Below are 18,863 nucleotides of genomic sequence, written 5' to 3'. Positions count from 1 at the left end.
TATTAATGCTGTGCTTCGTTTAATGATACTTTTTTATTTACATAATAAACATCTTACAGCTACTTTATTCTATTTACAACACGTACTTGCATACAATTTTCTGATGTGTGTCGTCCCTGTAATTGATGTTGAGCACTTTAGGCAGAGCCAATCAAATCTCGTCGTGCTGTAAGTGTAATGACAATAAAGGTTTCTGTATGCACGTGAACACCACATGAGGTCCAGTCATTATTCCTCTCGTTCGGCTGATGGAGGATGAATGGAACTACACATAAATCACAACAACAGGCTGAGACTCTGTTCTTCTTCTATGGTTTATTAACAAACATCATCACAGCAAACAGCCAATCAGCTGCTGGCCCCGTCACTTCAGTGTAGTGTGTGTCAGAGTGTGTATCTGCTGCCTCCAGTGTGTGTTCCAGCTCTGCAGTTCTCTCAGTCGTCTTTGCTTGTCGTCATGTGACTGTGACAGCTCTGACCTGAACAGCTGCTCAGACCTCTGACACACACACACACACACACACACACACACACACACACACACACACACACATCAATCATTTTATATTTTCTCCTTGAGGTGTGTTCGTGTTGTACGCAGCCCGTGATGAAATGTACACTCAGAGTGAGCACAAACCATCAAAGCATCAAATAGTGTGTTTGTGTGTGTGTGTGTGCGTACCTTCACAGCAGCATCTCTCTGTTCTAAAACAGCCAGTTGTCCTGGGGTGCACCTGGTCATAGTGATGGATGCAGCTGTTGCTGTGGTAACACTGGATGATTGGTCAGCAGTGCTGTCAGTGGAAGGTAAGAAGTCTGAGATACCAGACGAGATCCTGGCCCCCAAACACACACACACACACACACACACTGCAAGCTGCCACAAATCTGCCAAAAACAACAACTGTGAAGGAACAGGAAGACCTTTACTGTGAAGGAACAGGAGGACCGCAGGTTGGTGTGTTATTGGTCTGTTGATGCTGACGTATGAAACATCAGCCACAGTTTGACTGTGCGCTCACCTTTGCTCTGATGTCACAGTAAAGATGTGGTGTAACATGAAGCGGGTCGGAGGTCAGGTGTTACCTGCTGACCGGATGAGGTTTCTGTCCTGCGTCAGTCTCCGTGGTAAAGGTGCTGTCTCCAGAGTGCTGCGGCGACGTCACTGCCTCAGTTTCTATGGAAACACGAACAATTTTATGGTAACTGAAAGCCGGCGCACAGCAGTGAGGTGGGTCTTTAAGTGGTGTCCTGGTACCAGGTCCAAGGGGACGAGCCCCATGTCCACCCTGACCCCCACCTAAAGCTGGTGCCGGGTGGGTCCACATGGGAACAGACCCCATCCATGTCTGCAGTCTAACCACAAGCTGTTCCTATTGTACTCAGCCCATGATGAAATGTACACGCAGCGTCAAATAGTTCCTGTCCTCGTTTCAGTCACGGTTTCAAGACCTCCTCTCTCTGTGCACTGACATTATGTCCTCAGACTAACTGAAGGCTTTCTGGCAGAAAGGCCTGTGGTCAAACCTACCTGATGCTAACGATGACAGGTGGGAGGTTACCTGCAGGTGTGAGCAAGCTGCCCAGCTGATAGAACAGGTTCTGTGTCAGAGAGGCCAGTGATGTCTGAAGCTTCTCCCCTCTGATTCGCACACACTCCTGAACACAAAAACACAGGTGTCACCCTGACTCCTCCCCCTGCAGGTCTGACAGGTCTCAGTCACTCCTCCTGCCTCCTACCTGTAGTTCCAGGTGTGCGCAGCAGATGGTGCCGTGCAGCTGCTGCTGTCTGAGCTCCTCTCTGCTGTTCAGAGCGTGAAGCTCGTCGTCCCTCAGAGACGCTCGCAGCTGACGGACATTCTCACGCTGACAGCCAGAGAAGAAGAAATGCTGTCAGCTCTGATCTGCAGTCAGTTTTACTGGTGAGCTGCCATGTCACGATGTTCAGGTCGTTACCTTCTCTTTCTCGCTGGCTGCCAGTTTCTCCTCCAGTTTCAGTCTGACTCCGCCCACCTCCACTCTCAGCTCCGCCTCCTGCTGTCGCTCATGGCTACTGATCAACACTGCGGGTAACAAACGCCGCAGCTCGTCCAACACAGACAGCTGGTTCACCAACTCTGATAGACAGACAGGCAGAAAGACAGACAGGTCAGTGAGGCAGGCAGACAGGCAGCTGGTGTGTATGGGTGCTTGTTTATTCTGTGTGTCTGCTGTTGAACTTCTGTCTTCGTGAGCTCTTCACTGTGGCTCAGGGTCGAAGTTTAGAGGTCAGTGTGGATCTTTGTAAGTGTGCGGGTATCTACCCTCTCTGCTCGTGCTCAGAAACGTCCTGGCTTGTTCCTGGTATCCCAGCAGCCTCTGCTGCATGCTCTCAGCCCATTGGTCCAAAGTGTCAGGAAGCAGCAGGAACCTGCCGGGACCAGAGCGCTCGCCCCGGTAGAAGTCCTGACCCACAGAGGGACACTGAACATGAGAACAGTATTTTTAAATTCACTGGCACCATTTTGAGCAAATTGTGTCTCTGTTACCTCGGCAACTGACAGGAGGACATCATTAGCTTTCCACAACAGAGACCTCACTGTGGAGCTGAAAGAGCTAAAACATAAAGACACAGGTGAGCAACACCTGAGCTGGTCCATCACAAACCTGTCAGAGCAGCAAACTGGACTCACTGTGTGTTCTCTTCAGGTTCTGGTTCTGCTCCAAACGCCTGGAACCTTCTTTCAGTCCTGATGGACCTGCAGCCCCTGACCGCAGTCACAGACTCGGGACGCCTCTGGTGAGGATGCTGGACAGGACCCTGACCTGCAGACACACAAACTGCTGTATCCAAACCTGCTGTTTAGAGCTGATTCATTACAGCCCCGAGTCCAAACAGGTGGGACAGATAGGTGAGAAGGACAGGTGTTTTACCAGCTGCTGTTTGTCCTCGCTCATCTGCTTCTGGTGCAGCGTCCTGGATCACACAGACCCTAATGTGTGTGGACAGAGGTAAAGAAGGAAGAAAAAACGTCCACCGCCATCATCATCGGGTAGCACAAACACCACGAGCAGTACTCATACTCCCCGCAGTATCACTCAGTGGTACTCGTACCTGTTCAGAGACTTGATAACACCCACCATGGGGTCACAGAGGAGGTCCACACTTGTCCTGCTCGGCTGCAGTAAGCCAGGAGGCGGAGCTGACCGGACCTGCTTCCTGGGTTTAGGATGAGCTGTACGTCTTTCCTGCAGTGGGGTCCACACAGAAGTAAAGTAGACCACAGAAACAGAGACAGGTCCAGGTGATCAGCAGGTAGTCCAGAAAGTCAAGTAGTCCAGTTAAAAGGAGGTAGTCCAGCACACGGGACATAACCTACCAGTGAGAAGTCCAGATACTGACAGCGCTTCAGCAGCTCTTCACTGACTGATGACAGGACAGAACACACCTGTTGGGGACATACCTGCACACAGACGGACATGGAAACATAACTGTATGTCACCATCTGTTGTAGCAGTACTACAGCAGTACTACTGCAGTACTACTGCATGTACCTGTGAACTGTCCATTGTCCTCCTGAGATCCTCCAGCCTGCTGTCGATGGTGGACTGCTGATGGTTACTGCTGGCTGCCTGTTCAGAGACAGACAGGCGGGCAGAGAGACAGGAGGACAGAAAGAGAGCCAGACAGACAGGTCCAAACATGTTCAGTACGGACAGACAGGGAAAAAGACAGGCAGGCCGACAGGCAGGCAGGCAGACAGACAGGCAAACAGGCAGGCAGACAGATAGACAGATAGACAGATAGACAGACAGGCAGGCAGGCAGACAGATAGACAGACAGACAGGCAGGCACACAGGCAGACAGATACACAGCCAGGCAGGCAGACAGGCAAACAGGCAGGCAGACAGATAGACAGACAGACAGGCAGGCAGGCAGACAGGCAGGCAGGCAGACAGACAGACAGGCAGGCAGGCAGGCAGGCAGGCAGGCAGGCAGACAGACAGACAGACAGGCAGGCAGGCAGACAGGCAGGCAGGCAGACAGACAGACAGGCAGGCAGGCAGGCAGACAGGCGGGTACCTCAGCCTTGATGTGAACTTGAGTGCTGCTGATGACTCTCTGGATCTCCTCAGTGAAATTCAGCTCAGACTTCAGGGAGGAGAGTTTCTCCTCAAAGCGACCAGACGCCTCCCTCACCTGGATGAGGAGCATCATGCAGGGAAGCTCATGTTTGATCTGAACGGTTTGACTCGTACAGGTTGGGTCTGAAGAGGAATCATCCTGTACCTGCTGTAAGCTCCTGGACTCAAACACCTCCAGTTCAGATTGGATGGACTCCTCTGTCACGCTGATCTGTTTGGTTTCCTCCCTCAGCCTCCTCTGAAACGACTTCACCTCCCGAGGGGCAAAATCACCTCCTTCACTAAACAACCTGCAGGGGGAGACGACATGTCTGAAGAAGATTTCCTGGAGCTCATTTTCCACCTCATCAGGTGTTGCAGGTGTTACCTGAAGGAGTTGAGGAGTTGTGTTGTTCTGTCTCTGACCCCCCTCAACCTGGTCTGAACCGTCTGTCTGAAGGCGGTCTCACAGCTCTGAGTCTCTTTGATATGTCGATCCAGATAGTCCTGCAGGGTGGAGCTCACAGCCTCCACACTACAGACAAAGAGAGACTGTCAGACCCTGACAGAGATGTTTCGGTCTGTGAGCTGACCACAGATCAGCTGTTACCATTTTCTGCTGTCAGCTGTCAGGACATTGTGCTCCATGTTGGACAGAAGGACAGTGAACTCCTGGTTCTTCCTGCTGATGGAGGCCTGCAGCTCCTGCAGTTCCACCCTGCAGGAGGTCAACACATTGAGCACCTCCTCACAGTGATCATCCACTCGCTGTCTGTGGATCTGCAGCTCAGCTGGGAACACATCAATCACACAGGATGAACTGGAACAGTGTGAGCCAACTGTCCACCCTCATGTTGGCTGGTAGTGGGTCTGCACCCACCTGCTGCAGAGGTTACACCCCCAGCTACACCCAACACCACTCAGCTCCACACAGCTGGTGTGTTTCTGTGTGTCTGACTCTAACGTCCACCAGGTGCTGCTGTGACAAACTGTACTGAAGTGAACGTGAACTGCTCTCTACAATACACTACACTGTGTGTGTGTGTGTGTGTGTGTGTGTGTTACCCAGGCGGGTTTGGTATATGTGGGTCTGGATGTATTGGGGGTTCAGCTGCTTCAGTTGGAGCTCCTGCTCCAAACGCACCACCTCCTTTCTGTCCGTCACCGTGGCAACAGCTGAGCTGAGGACATCCTGGACGTGCAGCTCCAGGTGGTCCAAGAACAGAGTTCGCATCCTGGATATCAAACACACACATTGAGTCTGAGGGGGCGCGCCTCTGTTGCCATGGGGATGTGTGCGTGTGTGTGTGTGTGTACCTGCTGAGTGTGTGGGTGAGCAGCTCCACAGGAAACAGGCTCAGGTGTGTTTCGTGTTGCAGGTGGTCTGGCAGGTCGAAGGCTTGGCATCTGAACGCAGGGCCACTATAGACCACGCCCCTTGATGATGCAAATATGACATCACTGCTGATGTCACATAGATCCAGCAACGGGGACTCCGCCTACACACACACACACATGTTTTTTATGGACCAAGAAGGAGCATTTTTTTGTCAGTCATTGATCAAAACTTTACTTGAGTCAGCCAATCCTGAGGGGGCTGGGCAGGGTCAGTGTCATTCTGAGAGCTGATTGGTTGGTTCCCTGTCATCGCCTCTGGTTTCCGCTCACTGGGTTCTGCACAGACGAGGAAACCAGTTCAGACTGCAGCAGACCGGTTCAGCTACATGGACAAAGTGAAGTGCACTGAGGACAGACTGACCTGGTTGGGGCAGGTTGCTGGGTGATGGGTGGAGATTGTGCAGGTGTTCCGGACTCTGGGGAGGAAGATCACATTTGCTTTGAATTGATAATGTTATTGATCACTCGGGTCTCTGCGTTGTGTCTGAGCTGCGTTCAGGTGAATAAAGTTCTCTTTAATTCTGTATGCTGTAACATCACTAGGATGTACCGTAACAGAGGGACAGACTGGGTGTCGCTATGGTTACCAGCAGGTGTAGGTGTGTGTGAGGTGTAGTTTCCGTGGTTACCGGCGTGTAGGTGTGGTTGAGGTGGTAGAAGGAGCTGAGGCTGCTGCTGTAGGAGAGGAGCTCCTCCAGACAGAGAGACGGGAGACGATCCAACAGCTGACACTGATCAGACACACACTGAGAGCAGCTGCACACACACACACACACACACACACACAGGAAGTTCATACCTTCACAATAAAAGCCTCAATGTTAGTATACATGATGTTCATCTGAAAGCTGCTGCAGTAAACACCAAATGTCATATTCTACACCTTCTCTGCGATAACAAAGTGGATTCAGATGCTGCTGGACAGAAATCAATTTATCCAGCAGCATCTGAATGCAATCAGCAACAAACATCAAACCGGTCACAAACATCCTTCGTCGTTACAGAGAACACATTCTGGTCCTTGTGGTGACTCTACATGAGCATTAGCATCCTGAGTCCTGCGGTACCCGCGTTTGAGGTCCTGCAAGTAGTCGACAGTTTTGTCCAGAGATGTCTTCAGAGTGTCCTCATTGCTCTCCTGACGGAGTCCAGCCAGCAGGTCGTCCAGATGCATCTTCTTCCTCTGATAACACAGCAACAAAGCATCATGGGAGATCTGTTACCTGCAGACAGCTAACAAGTCCCATCCCTTCTCAGGTCTCTCAGGTCTCACCTGTATATTTTGCTGCTGTGAGCCTCTGAGGTTGTCCAAGTGTTGCTGTAGTTCTTCTTCTCTCCTCTCTAACCTCCGTTTGTGTGTCTCCCATAGCAACGCTGCTTCTCTCATCAGAACAAACACACACCTGCTGAGACTGAAGGCATGACGGTCCACAGACTCACAACACAGCTGCAGACAGACAGGTAGAGAGACAGGTCGACAGAAGGGTGGAGAAAGATCACGTAAACACACGTGAGTAAAGGTGGACATTTTGATTCAGTCCACTAAAACATGTCAGGTCTCAGTCGGCTCTGTGTGACTGACGTCTAAAGCCGCCAGTCGCCCTTCATCCCGAGTCTGGCTTCGTCCAACCAGCGTGAGGAGCTGAGAGCTGACGACGTTGTTCACCTCCTCCTCTGACAGCTGCAGAGCTGAGAGCGCCTCCTGCCAGAGGACACGTTAAAAGCAGGCGGATAATCAATAACATCAGCCAGCAGATGATCACACATCAGGAATATAAAGTGGAGCAGGTGTGGTCTCAGGGGCCGTTAGCTTTAGCAGCATCTCTGAACACCCACAGCTGTTCTCAGGTCTGAGCTCCGCTCTGACTGACCAGGGTACGACACGAGACAGCAGCTCTCACATTAAAATAACCACAGTCTTTTCCTGTTCTGGTTGTTTGTCACTGTTCACCTGAAAAGGTGCCGTGTGTGAGTTTGTCACCTGTAGCATATTACAAACAGCCAGTAACTGCTAGTTAGCTGTGCAGCCTGTTAGCTCAGAGCCAGTGAAGCGTGTGCTAACCGTAGTACACGATGCAGTAACCGTGACGAGACAGGCAGTAAAGGTTGTTTCTGAACTCACCTTCGATCGCTGCACCTCAGCCAGTCGATCCTGCCACGTCTGTTCATAAGAACAGCGCAGCTGATGGAGGAAGTCGGCGTGAAGACTGTCTAAACACACACACACACACACAAACACACTCAGTGAGAAAACGAGTTCAGTTTTCAAGTCCCTAAACCAGAGAGAGAAGCCAGAGCCACGAGACGGCTGGCGATTAAATAGTCGAACGGTCGATGGAATGATGGAAATCAAACTTTTCTGTTAGTTTCACGTGTTCATGTGAGGAATTTCTAAACAGGTGCACACACAGGAAACGTTTGTCGAATCTTTGCGATGTGTCAAGTCAGAAACAAATAGAAGTATGAAGACAGTTACTGATTTGCTGATTGACTTCTGTCAGCTGCTTGAACCAATCAGAGACCAGAGCAGTGGAGCAGGAGGGCGGGACCAGAGAGCTGAAACAGAGACACAGAGTTTTCGCCTTGTTTCTCTTTTGTCCTGAAGAGTCCATGTAGTTTTTAAAAATGTCCCATGTTTTGATGTGGATGTCCGATCGGCGCTGGAGGACGTGGCCTTCTCCGTCGTTTTAGCACCCACAGAGGAATTTGTTGCCTCAATTGACCACATTTGCAATCACCACTGATTGGACATCCCTATAAGGACAGTCAGAAGACAAGCAGAGAGTCTGTTGTTGTTACCAGATCTTGCTGATGATGTCTCCACGTTGTTCTGTCAGATATCCTTGAGTCTGTTTCAGGTCCTGAACCGCCTGCTGAACTGAGACCAGCCGCTGATCCTGCTCACTGCTGCACAGATTCCTACGACACAAATACTGCTGATACCAAAACTGTTTACACAAATACTTCAAACACTGTTGATAGAAATACAATACTGTCTACAACCGGTCTGAGTCTGAATCTCAGTTCTGGTCCTCCACCCACCTGCAGTGGTCGATAACCTCGCTGACCCTGATCCTCCTCCAGCGTCTTAGACAGTCCTCCCAGTTCAGACGGAGGAGCGACTCCTTCTGCAGGTTCTCCTCCTGGAGGAGCAGGATTAGGCGAGCCAGGCAGCGACGATTTGCCAGAAGAGACTGATTCAACACCTGAGACAGAGGACTGCTGTGAGCGAGAGTGTGGGGATCTCCGGGGTCAGAGGTCAGAGGTGACCCTGCGTTACCGTGGCCTCGTTGTGGATCAGCGTGTGGACATCAGGTGGAAGCAGGAAGCTGATCTTCTCCAGCAGATGGCAGTATTTCCTCAGCACAACTCTGATCTACAACAAGAACACAGAGCAGGCAGACGGCCATAAACACGAGCTGACGTCGTACCTGTGCGTGTGCCCACCTGTCCGTAGGTGTCACACACACGGTGGTCAGTGGGACTCTTTGTTGGAAGGCGACTCTTCGTGTCAAAATCGTGTGTCATGTGACCAGACTGAAGTCATGTGACATCCCTTTTCATCCCTTTTCATCCCTTCCCCATTCATTCATCCCCATTCAAAGGCTGATGTTTTTCATTTTTAAGGAGTTCTTCATGTTCATCTTTATTTATTTATCTTTCCTTTCATGACCCCCCCCCCCTCCATTAGCCGGCTGATGTGCCCTTGAGCAAGGCACTTAACCCCCCAATATGCTCCCCGGGCGCTTGATGCTGCCCACTGCTCCTGTGTGTGTTTCACTGCATGTGTGTGTTCAACTAAGGATGGGTCACATGCAGAAGACGAATTCAGTGTGTGTGTGTAAAAATATATATACTGTCAATAAAGCTGATTCTTCTTAAAAATAATCCCAATTTGATTTATTATGCAAATAATAACAAAATCCGATGAGGAGCCTGTGATGAACTCAGTCTGACCTTGTTGGTTCGTTCAGTCTCGCATTTGGTCAGTTTGTGGTTCAGCTCCATCGCTGTGATCTTCTTCATCTTCACCTGCTCCTCCACCTCCTCCCAGAGAACACACACTTCCTGTTCACACACAGTGGATCACATCGCCAGCCAGGATTTCAGAAACACTGAATCACTTCAGAAAAAATCTGACAACCACCAACCAAACTCTGTACAAACTTCAGAATATTTAAATTAACAAAATGTCACATTGTCATTATTAACTCAACTGTTATTTTATTTGGTCGACTGATAAAACTCGTGTCAACGTTCATCTAACGGCTGCACTCGAGCTTTCAGTGGCGTTACGTTGCTGCTGATGTTCTGAGCACCTGAGCGACGTGCTGTGCTCAGGTGCTCAGTGACACTGATGTCCTCTGATGATGACTGTTCATGTGTACCTGCAGACTCACGTCTTCCAGGTGTTCCAGGTGTTCCATTCTGTCCTTCAGGGTGTTCAGTCTGAGCTCCACCTCCCGCAGAGAGGACAGCAGCTCCACACTGACAGCCCTCACCTGAGTCTCACACACCTGAAAACACATTAAGTCCATTGGTTCAGGTAAGAAGCAGCATCATGTGTACCACACATTGTCTCAGGTGTGTGACACTGCAGTACGCCTACCTGTGTGAGCTCTGTGAGTTCTGCCTCCAGCTGATTCAGAGCATCTTCATGTCTTTTGCGTTTTGTCTCTGTCAGTCGTTCAACCACATCGGAGCTCGGATGATCGACCACTGAAAGAGAGAGAGGAGCTGTGATTGGCTGTGAGGACTGAGCAGAAACCTGTGCACAACAACAGGTGAGCCTTTCAGACACAGCGTCTGCTGTCACCGACGTTCTGTCTGTCAGACCTCAAAGATACGAACCCACAGAGTCAGGAAGTCTGCTGACATCATCAACATCCTCATCCTCATCAGACCGCTGTCTCCTGATGGAGGGAGGACAGAATCTCCTGGCAGAGACGGAGACGGGTGTTAAATATACAGTTCATGGATGCACGCGATGACGCTTAGAGTCTGCCTACCTGCTGGTTGTACTGCAGAGCGTGTTGCTGTCTTCTGCAGAAAGACAGTTTGTCCTCGTGTCTCTCCGTCCAGCCAGCAAAGATCTGGACAGCTGAACCTTCAAGAACCAAACAGAACCTTTTCCACACGTGTCACATACACGCAGTACAAGCACGAAGTAAGGCAAAAAGAAAGCACTCAGGTGAGGTATAAGTACCTCACACTTCGTTCACTAATCAATGCCAACACGATCAACCCTTCAAGCCTCCAATCGGTTCCCTTAACGACGTGACCCCGTGGTGCTCACGGCTTAAACTCACCTGAGCGTCGAACAGCTGCCGGTACACCTTTCCGCTCGGAACCGCCCTGCTCTCACACATGCTAACGTGCCTTAGCCAGCGGCCGGCGGCTGTCCGGCGCTTCGAAAGAGGCGGAGGTCCGGCGGAGGGCTCGGAGGTCCGGCGGAGGTTCGGCGGAGGGCTCGGCGGAGGGTTCGGCGGAGGGCTCGGAGGTCCGGCGGAGGTTCGGCGGAGGGCTCGGAGGTCCGGCGGAGGGCTCGGCGGAGGGTTCGGCGGAGGGCTCGGAGGTTCGGCGGAGGGCTCGGAGGTCCGGCGGAGGTTCGGCGGAGGGCTCGGCGGAGGGTTCGGCGGAGGGCTCGGAGGTCCGGCGGAGGGCTCGGCGGAGGGTTCGGCGGAGGGCTCGGAGGTTCGGCGGAGGGCTCGGAGGTCCGGCGGAGGGCTCGGCGGAGGGTTCGGCGGAGGGCTCGGAGGTTCGGCGGAGGTTCGGCGGAGGGCTCGGCGGAGGGTTCGGCGGAGGGCTCGGAGGTCCGGCGGAGGGCTCGGCGGAGGGTTCGGCGGAGGGCTCGGAGGTTCGGCGGAGGGCTCGGAGGTCCGGCGGAGGTTCGGCGGAGGGCTCGGAGGTCCGGCGGAGATGTTCAGCCGCCACGCGAAGCTGCTCGTCGGTTTCTTAAACTTTGTGTAAACAAAATGAATTTCTTTAAGCTCAAACCGTCGGCGTCTACTTAGTTCAGTCGCTCTGAGCGTCTCTCTGTCACCATAGCAACGAGCGTGCCGAACGCTTTGCGACGTTCATGGTCCGCGGGAAATGTAAGAGGAAACACCGAAAGTCCAAATTAATATGTATTTAACAAGGTGAAATGTCGGTTTAGATGAAAAGTTAAAACACCCGAGTGTGTGACATCGATAAGAGAGACTTCATCGCGCACAGTGCAGTACCGACATGTAGTGAAATACACAGGACAACTGTAGGCCTACAAGAGTTATGAAAATATGAAGTATCAAAATCAAGAAGACAATAAAACAAAATGGTGACTGAAGTTTAATGTGAACAACGAAAAAGTAAAAGTCACTGGATCAACCGGTTAGTTTGTGGATCAGGTGCTGCTCCCTTTGTTTTCTTTATTTACCTTTGCTTGTTATTTATATTTTCTGCTGCTCAGATTAATTTGTGATATAATAAATTTATGAGTGAATATATAATAGAAAAATTAGTCAAGAATCAACATTTCCTGCAGAAAAGGTTTGTCTCGCAGGTAAGAACACATGTAGAAGCACAATTCAAATGTTAGGAATGAAAGCAAGCGATAAAAGCACTGACAGGATATAAAGATGACTGACAGCCCACCTGGACGCCCCCTGGTGGCTGGCTGCAGTACAGCTCATGTTGGCAGATGGGCCAAACTAAAAATTCAAAGTGTACATCAAAAACATTTTTCTAAAGATGGTTTCTGTCATTTTAGGCAGTCCTTATCACACTGGTGTTTGTTCAAGTGTTCATTTTTCTGATCAGTTTGTTTAAATTAGTTATTTGATGTATAAAATGGGGCTGAAACATCATGAGAACAAGATGGCAGCGTTCGTATAGTATATTTAAATTATTGTGTCTGTACGTGCCTACACATGATGATAGGCGGGATGAGAATACGAGAAACGTTCCAAACCCAAACGATAATCGATCACGTACGTCATCTTTCTCATCTGACTGAAGATCAGAAAGCAACAGACTGAAATATAAAACACAAGTGAAAGAAGTGATTTCACTTTGATTCTTTATACGATGGCAGCTTGTGTTCAGTCAGAGTCGGTGATGTCACTGCCACTGCTGTCGTCAAGGTTACCGGCTGTGTACTCCTTAGAGCCGAGCTTGGACCTGACCGCTCGCTTCCTGTTGTCATGGAAACGAGAAAACACTCAGGCAGTCTGATAAGAGCAGAAATATTTTCATTTCACATGGAAAAAAATCCCAGCTGACCTGCGGTAAAAGAAGTTTGGTCGCGTTTTGGAAGTCCGACAGCCGTCTGTCTCCTCCTCCTCCTGCAGACAGACAGCCAGACAGACAGGCAGGCAGACCACTCAGTATCAACACTGCAGGGCCAAGTAAAATGTAAAACAAGCACGTAGACAGTCTTCAGACTTCAGTTCCCAGTATGAAACCAGTTGACCAGGTTGTTCCTGAACTGACCAGCAGCTCACAGCAGGATGCTACAGGCTGCTCCTGAACACAACACTCTGACTGCAGCGATTTTCAACATCGCAACATGTTGATCAGCTAATGGGAGGTTAACCCTCCGACATGCTAGCAGTTTCCCTTTGTCTCCAGTTTTTATGCTAAGCTAGGCTAACAGCTCATGTGTTTAGATCTCTGAGGCAGGCTCAGCCTCAGGTAAATTACCCATGATGCAGCAGTGCCGGGCTTCTGTTCACATTCAGCGGCGCCTCCCTCAGGAGAGTCATGCTTTTGCAGCGCTGCTGCCGCCACCGCCTCCTCATTCTCCCCCGACGTCCCGCTACGGATCTCCTCACTGCTGCCTGAGGCGCAGTCACATGATATCAGGTCACATGACATAATTTAACATGACTTCGCTTCACATGGATGTCATGTGATGTCACTCTCACCTTTAGCCATGTTCTCTGTTTGCTCCTCCTCTTCCTCACTGCTCACACTCCTCTCACACTGAGGGACAAACACATCATCATCATCAGCAGCAGCAGCAGCAGCAGCAGCAGCAGCACACACACGTTCATCACCTCCTCGTTGCCCTCCTCACCTGGTGAGTGTTACAGGTGAGTCTACGGAGGCGTGTCCTCAGTTGTAGCTCCTCTGCCTGTGACCTCAGCAGGAGGAGCTCCAGCCTATCAGATTGCTCAGTGAGCTGTCTGACCTGCTCTCTGTACTGATCCTTCTCCTGCAGGAGCAGACGCACCTCCTCCTGCTGCTCCGCCCGTGACGACAGAGCCTGAAACACCAGCCAGAGGGTTTATGCTCATGACACCATCATCAGCATCATCACAGACGTAGAATTTCACCTTTAACGGAAACTGATCATAACCTCCTCCTCCCCCTCGCCCTCACCTTGTCTCTCTCTCTGATCACCTCCTCCAGCTGTCTCAGGGTTTGTTTGTTTCGTTGACGGTACACTCGGGCGTCTCCCTTCAGCTGAGTGCAGTGCAGCTCCAGCTCCTCCTTCTCCTCCACGCTCTGAAAACAGACAGTTTGGAGTAGAAGAACATTACAAACATTAGATTAAAATGTCTGACATTTCCTGTCACTGTGCTTCTGCTTCTGATTATCTGTAGAGGATGTAACCTGATCATGTGTTGCCTCATTTCCTCTTTATGCCGACCGTTGTGTTGTCTCTGACGTGAAGACACAGTTTGTCCAGTTCAAAAGTTCGTCTGCCGCCAACAAACTGCAGCTTTCTTATCGTCCGTGAAGGACACCAACAGTCCACATGTTTATGTGACAGTGGAGAAATAATAAACAGCCTCCCTCTTTCTCTGTTGAAGCAAATTTGTCACTTCCCATTTCAAAATAAAAGCCTCCAGCAGTTCAGGGAACCAAAACACTTCACGTCCCTAACGAGGGGAAAAACTGGGTTGTACAACAACATGAAACTCTGGAGTCCCTCTCATGCTGTACAAGAGTTTGATGTAACATCGACCTACACACTCCTCCTCCTCCTCCTCCTCCTCCTCCTCCTCCTCACCTTGGCTCTCTGCTCCTCGGCTCTGTGGAGGTCTTTCCTCAGTCCAAACACTGTAGCGAGAAGGGTCATCTGAAGGGGAGCTGGACTCTCCTCCTTCTTTTCCTCCTTTTTCTCCTCCTGCTGCCTGTCCTGTTTCTCCTCTTTCAGCTCCTCCAGTCTGCTGGGATGGAAGAAGGTCTCTGTGGGCAGAGCCAGACTCCTGCTCTGGAGACACACACTTGAACATGTTAATCCAACGGCGGCGTTGAGCCTCGCAGCTGTAATCGTGATCTCGTGATTATATGACACATACTTTCAGACATGTAGTGAAAAACCTTTGTTTTCACACAACATCATCACAACAAGTTTTCTCCAGACACCAACAGAGCAGGTTGACACCAAACGCTTTTAGTCTTCAACACAGAGGGAGCCAGCAGTCCAACAGCAGAGGTGAACTTCCTGTTAGCAGGCAGAAACCTCAGAGCAGACCCCGACTCCAGGCGGGAGGGTGGGGGGGCGAAGCACTGAGAGCAGCTGAAGGAGCAGAGACAGTTGGAGGCAGCTGAAGTGTGAGCACTGAAGCAGTTGCTCAGGTGCTCACAGGAGATAAAGCGACTCACTGATTGGCTGATGAAAGCAAGCGAAGCGGGCGTCTCTACCTCCTGCAGCGGCCTCAGCGTTCGTCGTCTCAGCAGTCGAGTCTGACTTTCAGCTCGCAGCACGGTGTGTTTCAGCCGCTCCACCTGCACACACACACAGAGGTCAAAGGTCAGACCACCTGCAGATCTCTGTGGGCGGCAGCGAGGGGGAGGGCGGTCAGCTGACCTCTATCTGCAGGTCTCTGTTGGCCAGCAGCGCGTTGCTTTTCTCCTGGCTCAGAGTGTTGATGTCGGCCATCAGACTGTAGTTGTGATCTCTGAGCTGCTTCACCTCCTCGCTCAGGCGGTCCCGCTCCTCCCGAACCTTCTGCACGCGCTCAGTCAGCTTCCTCAGCTCACGGTCCCTCAGCTGCTGCTGCCGAGACCACACCTCCTGGAGACGACAACAACAGTGTAAGCGGTACAGTGGGACTTCAGAATGTGGTCTTTATCTCTTCCTTAGTAACATGCACACCTGTTCCTTAGCGACGGAGCAGGCCTGTTGACGACGCCTCCTCTCATCCTGCAGGGCCCTCTGCAGACGACTGAGCTCTGACATCAGGAACTGAGTCAGACCAGACTCACCTGCTGTGTCTGAACAGACAGGTAAACAGACAGGTCAACAGACAGGTCAACAGACAGGTGGACAGATGAACAGACAGGTGAACAGACCAATGAGGATGCTGAAGGTCTTGTTGGGCTCCTTCCCGGTGATGCGGCTGTACAGCTGAGGATAGTCCAGCTCCAGACTCTCTAGGAAGGCCGTGTAACCTTTGATCCCCGTCCTCTGCAGGATGTCCAGCAGGGCTCCTGTGAAGGACAAAGACACAAAGACACGTCATGTAGGAGGGATGTGTGTTTATAGATCACCATGGTAACGGGTGCTGCACACCTGGCCTGGACCTCAGGAGCTTCAGATTACACTCTGATTCCGAATACTTCATACATGCAAACGAGACCAATTAGAAACCTGATCAGTTTAGCGGTTCTGGGACCGCGTCAGGCCTGACTGTGGGTCTTCAGAGTCATGTTGAAAGTCCCAGAGCTCCACAGTGTGCAGCCGTCACATTAAAAACAAAGCGAAGAGGGCGAAAGCAGGGAGCGATAAAATAAATCTATGAAAAATCCATGAATTTGTGAATTTCCACCATCTTTATTTCTCCTCGTTCGTCACTGCTCTTCAACAGCGTGACGATAATCACCGCCGCCATCCTCGTCTTTGTCCACGTGGCTTACCTCCAGGTGCAACCGGCTGGACACATGACCTTGATGACCTGGAAATGACCTGTTTGATTACACCTGATCTGATGTGTGTGACGTCATCTCCACCACGCGGACTCGCGCTCTGTGACTGGACGAGGCGGCGATTCAGATTAGACTGCAGTGAAAGTTGTTTTCGTCAGCAGCTGTTTGAAACTTTCAGTTTCTTACCGACTTTTCTTCTCCTGATGACGAGAGTCGGGTCGTTAAAGAGCTGCTCCTCATCCTCAGCACTGATCACCTGACAGCACAAACCACTGTTACTGATGCAGCAGGAGGAGCTGTGGGGGGGGGGGACCAGGAGGAGCAGGAGGAAGAGCAGGAGGAAGAGGGGGAGGAGGAGCAGCAGGACGAAGAGGAGGAACAGCAGAAGCAGCAGGAACAGCAGGAGGAGCAGGAGGAGGAAGAGGGGGAGGAGGAGCAGTGGGAGGCACAGCAGGAGGAAGAGGAGGAACAGCAGAAGCAGCAGGAACAGCAGGAGGAGCAGGAGGAGGAAGAGGGGGAGGAGGAGCAGTGGGAGGCACAGCAGGAGGAAGAGGAGGAACAGTAGAAGCAGCAGGAACAGCAGGAAGAAGAGGAGCAGCGGGAGACACAGCAGGAGGAGCAGGAAGAGGAGCAGCAGGAACAGCAGGAACAGCAGGAACAGCAGGAGCAGCAGGAACAGCGGAAGGCGCAGCAGGAGGAGCAGGAGGAACAGCAGGAGAAAGAGGGGGAGGAGGAGCAGCAGCAGGAGCAGCAGGAGGAGCAGCAGGAACAGCAGTAGCAGGAGGAGCAGCAGGAGGAGCAGCAGGAGGAGCAGCAGGAGGAGCAGCAGGAGGAGCAGCAGGAACAGCAGTAGCAGGAGGAGCAGCAGGAGGAGCAGGAGGAGGAAGAGGGAGAGGAGGAGCAGTGGGAGGCACAGCAGGAGGAAGAGGAGGAACAGTAGAAGCAGCAGGAACAGCAGGAAGAAGAGGAGCAGCGGGAGACACAGCAGGAGGAGCAGGAAGAGGAGCAGCAGGAACAGCAGGAACAGCAGGAACAGCAGGAGCAGCAGGAACAGCGGAAGGCGCAGCAGGAGGAGCAGGAGGAACAGCAGGAGAAAGAGGGGGAGGAGGAGCAGCAGCAGGAGCAGCAGGAGGAGCAGCAGGAACAGCAGTAGCAGGAGGAGCAGCAGGAGGAGCAGGAGGAGGAAGAGGGAGAGGAGGAGCAGTGGGAGGCACAGCAGGAGAAAGAGGAGGAACAGTAGAAGCAGCAGGAACAGCAGGAGGAGCAGGAGGAGGAAGAGGGGGAGGAGGAGCAGTGGGAGGCACAGCAGGAGGAAGAGGAGGAACAGCAGAAGCAGCAGGAACAGCAGGAACAGCAGTAGCAGGAGGAGCAGCAGCAGCAGGAGGAGCAGCAGGAGTACCTGACACTGTCGGAGGTACGGGGTTATTCTGGAGGGTTCGATGGTTTTGATGAGCAGCATCCTGAAGTCGTCGAGCTGCAGCCAGCAGATGTCGTCCTCACACACTCCTTCCATCACACACTGAGTACACACACCGAGTATCACCTACACACTGTGTACTGACAACAGTTTGTACACAACTTCACCGTCACTGTCTGATACACCTGTCTGTCTGTCTCTGTCCCCCTCTGTGTCCCTCTCTCTGTCCGTCCGTGTGGTGTGTTCTGAGGAACAAGTTGTCTTCCCTCACTTCCTGTTTCTGTCTCCACCCTCTCTGCCCTGACACTTTGTGTACTACAGTGTGTATTTATACATGGTGTGGAAACGTCAGTGGGGCTGACCTGCAGTCAGTTCTGCTCTGTGACATCTGAAACAACAGACTGATCCTGGATCAGTTTTTCAAAAATAATCTGGAGGATTACTGGAGTAAAAATGAGTAATACATCCATAGAATATTAAGTAGAAGTTCTTGTATTTTTGCTAGTATTGCCAAAGAAATCTTGATCACAATCAAGTTATTGATTAGAGATTGATTGAGATTTGATACATTATCATCATCATGTTGCTTCTTCTCTGACAGTTTGAGTCACATTTCGGATTCATCACATCTCAGTTCATTTCGAGACGCTTTCATCCAAAGTGACTGACAGAATCACAAGTTTCACATCAACAGAATCAGACTAAAGCAGTAAGAGCTGAAACATAACCAGAAGAGCTTCAGCAGGACATGAAGGAGTGAAGCTGTGAGGGTCAGGGGTGTTCGGAGGTGCAGGTGGAACAGGTGAGTGTTCAGGTCCCTGCTCTGTGGCTGGCAGGCTGATGTTGTGGGAGAACAGAAGGTAGAGTTTCAGATTATTGAAACAAAACACGATAAACTCCTCAGTGCTTTTTTTTCTTACAGGTTAAGACATCCAGCAGTGAATAAACTCAGTCTTCATGATGAGTACTTTTACTTGTGGTACTTTTAAGTATATTTTGATAATCCACCAATAACGAGGGACGAAGAACCATCCGACTGTGTACTGTTTTAGTGTTTAGTGTCTTATTTATCGTCTCTTGGGGACAA

At 51.1% G+C, this 18,863-nt stretch overlaps 3 protein-coding genes across 5 annotated transcripts; all 3 read right to left on the bottom strand.

Moving 5' to 3' along the window:
- Nucleotides 1-300: 300 nt before the first annotated feature.
- LOC124057852 (coiled-coil domain-containing protein 180-like) lies at nucleotides 301-6,341 on the bottom strand. Its single transcript, XM_046386446.1, has 22 exons — nucleotides 6,132-6,341; nucleotides 5,864-5,918; nucleotides 5,678-5,778; nucleotides 5,422-5,603; nucleotides 5,170-5,339; nucleotides 4,715-4,895; nucleotides 4,493-4,639; nucleotides 4,271-4,415; nucleotides 4,064-4,180; nucleotides 3,535-3,612; nucleotides 3,360-3,443; nucleotides 3,095-3,228; nucleotides 2,914-2,972; nucleotides 2,673-2,805; nucleotides 2,529-2,595; nucleotides 2,304-2,445; nucleotides 1,957-2,117; nucleotides 1,741-1,866; nucleotides 1,563-1,659; nucleotides 1,087-1,177; nucleotides 683-836; nucleotides 301-499 (listed from the first exon to the last, which is right to left on the bottom strand). The coding sequence occupies exons 1-22, from the start codon at nucleotides 6,297-6,299 to the stop codon at nucleotides 365-367; spliced, it is 2,727 nt and encodes a 908-aa protein (XP_046242402.1). The 5' UTR covers nucleotides 6,300-6,341; the 3' UTR covers nucleotides 301-364.
- Nucleotides 6,342-6,461: 120 nt separating this feature from the next.
- On the bottom strand, nucleotides 6,462-11,732 carry ccdc180 (coiled-coil domain containing 180). Its single transcript, XM_046386117.1, has 15 exons — nucleotides 11,727-11,732; nucleotides 10,812-11,462; nucleotides 10,512-10,609; nucleotides 10,354-10,439; nucleotides 10,112-10,221; nucleotides 9,891-10,019; nucleotides 9,460-9,570; nucleotides 8,783-8,878; nucleotides 8,545-8,708; nucleotides 8,302-8,421; nucleotides 7,979-8,058; nucleotides 7,625-7,713; nucleotides 7,085-7,204; nucleotides 6,776-6,949; nucleotides 6,462-6,685 (listed from the first exon to the last, which is right to left on the bottom strand). Exons 1-15 carry the CDS (start codon nucleotides 11,730-11,732, stop codon nucleotides 6,482-6,484), a joined length of 2,238 nt encoding a protein of 745 aa, XP_046242073.1. The 3' UTR covers nucleotides 6,462-6,481.
- An 84-nt stretch (nucleotides 11,733-11,816) lies between these two features.
- Nucleotides 11,817-18,012, bottom strand: card9 (caspase recruitment domain family, member 9). 3 transcript variants are annotated; one of them, XM_046386443.1, is made up of 13 exons: nucleotides 17,759-18,012; nucleotides 16,546-16,615; nucleotides 15,787-15,924; nucleotides 15,590-15,708; nucleotides 15,302-15,508; nucleotides 15,097-15,219; nucleotides 14,498-14,701; nucleotides 13,864-13,989; nucleotides 13,559-13,747; nucleotides 13,407-13,464; nucleotides 13,183-13,319; nucleotides 12,763-12,824; nucleotides 11,817-12,675 (listed from the first exon to the last, which is right to left on the bottom strand). In XM_046386443.1, exons 1-13 carry the CDS (start codon nucleotides 17,870-17,872, stop codon nucleotides 12,582-12,584), a joined length of 1,641 nt encoding a protein of 546 aa, XP_046242399.1. In that variant the 5' UTR covers nucleotides 17,873-18,012; the 3' UTR covers nucleotides 11,817-12,581. The 3 variants fall into 3 exon arrangements, with proteins under 3 accessions (XP_046242399.1, XP_046242400.1, XP_046242401.1); XM_046386444.1 differs by having other exon boundaries at nucleotides 12,763-12,821; XM_046386445.1 differs by having other exon boundaries at nucleotides 15,136-15,219.
- Between the last annotated feature and the right edge of the window lie 851 nt (nucleotides 18,013-18,863).

Source organism: Scatophagus argus, chromosome 4 (assembly GCF_020382885.2).
Source record: "Scatophagus argus isolate fScaArg1 chromosome 4, fScaArg1.pri, whole genome shotgun sequence".
Lineage (NCBI taxonomy): Eukaryota > Metazoa > Chordata > Actinopteri > Scatophagidae > Scatophagus > Scatophagus argus.
Note: the sequence above shows the minus strand (reverse complement) of the source record. Positions and strands in the feature narration are given on the sequence as shown.

What these genes read in the sequence shown, in the direction of transcription:
- LOC124057852 (XM_046386446.1), bottom strand. Translation starts at nt 6,299, where the DNA reads ATGAACTTCCTGTGTGTGTGTGTGTGTGTGTGTGTGTGCAGCTGCTCT. An exon ending in TCTGAGCACGAGCAGAGAGG is followed by an intron (nt 2,118 to 2,303) that starts GTAGATACCCGC and finishes TCTGTCTATCAG; the next exon opens with AGTTGGTGAACCAGCTGTCT. An exon ending in CAGCCAGCGAGAAAGAGAAG is followed by an intron (nt 1,867 to 1,956) that starts GTAACGACCTGA and finishes TCTGGCTGTCAG; the next exon opens with CGTGAGAATGTCCGTCAGCT.
- ccdc180 (XM_046386117.1), bottom strand. An exon ending in AGACTGAACGAACCAACAAG is followed by an intron (nt 8,879 to 9,459) that starts GTCAGACTGAGT and finishes TTCTTGTTGTAG; the next exon opens with ATCAGAGTTGTGCTGAGGAA. An exon ending in TGATCCACAACGAGGCCACG is followed by an intron (nt 8,709 to 8,782) that starts GTAACGCAGGGT and finishes CCTCTGTCTCAG; the next exon opens with GTGTTGAATCAGTCTCTTCT.
- card9 (XM_046386443.1), bottom strand. Translation starts at nt 17,872, where the DNA reads ATGGAAGGAGTGTGTGAGGACGACATCTGCTGGCTGCAGCTCGACGAC. An exon ending in TCACCTGTAACACTCACCAG is followed by an intron (nt 13,465 to 13,558) that starts GTGAGGAGGGCA and finishes TTTGTCCCTCAG; the next exon opens with TGTGAGAGGAGTGTGAGCAG. An exon ending in CCAAACTTCTTTTACCGCAG is followed by an intron (nt 12,676 to 12,762) that starts GTCAGCTGGGAT and finishes CCATGACAACAG; the next exon opens with GAAGCGAGCGGTCAGGTCCA.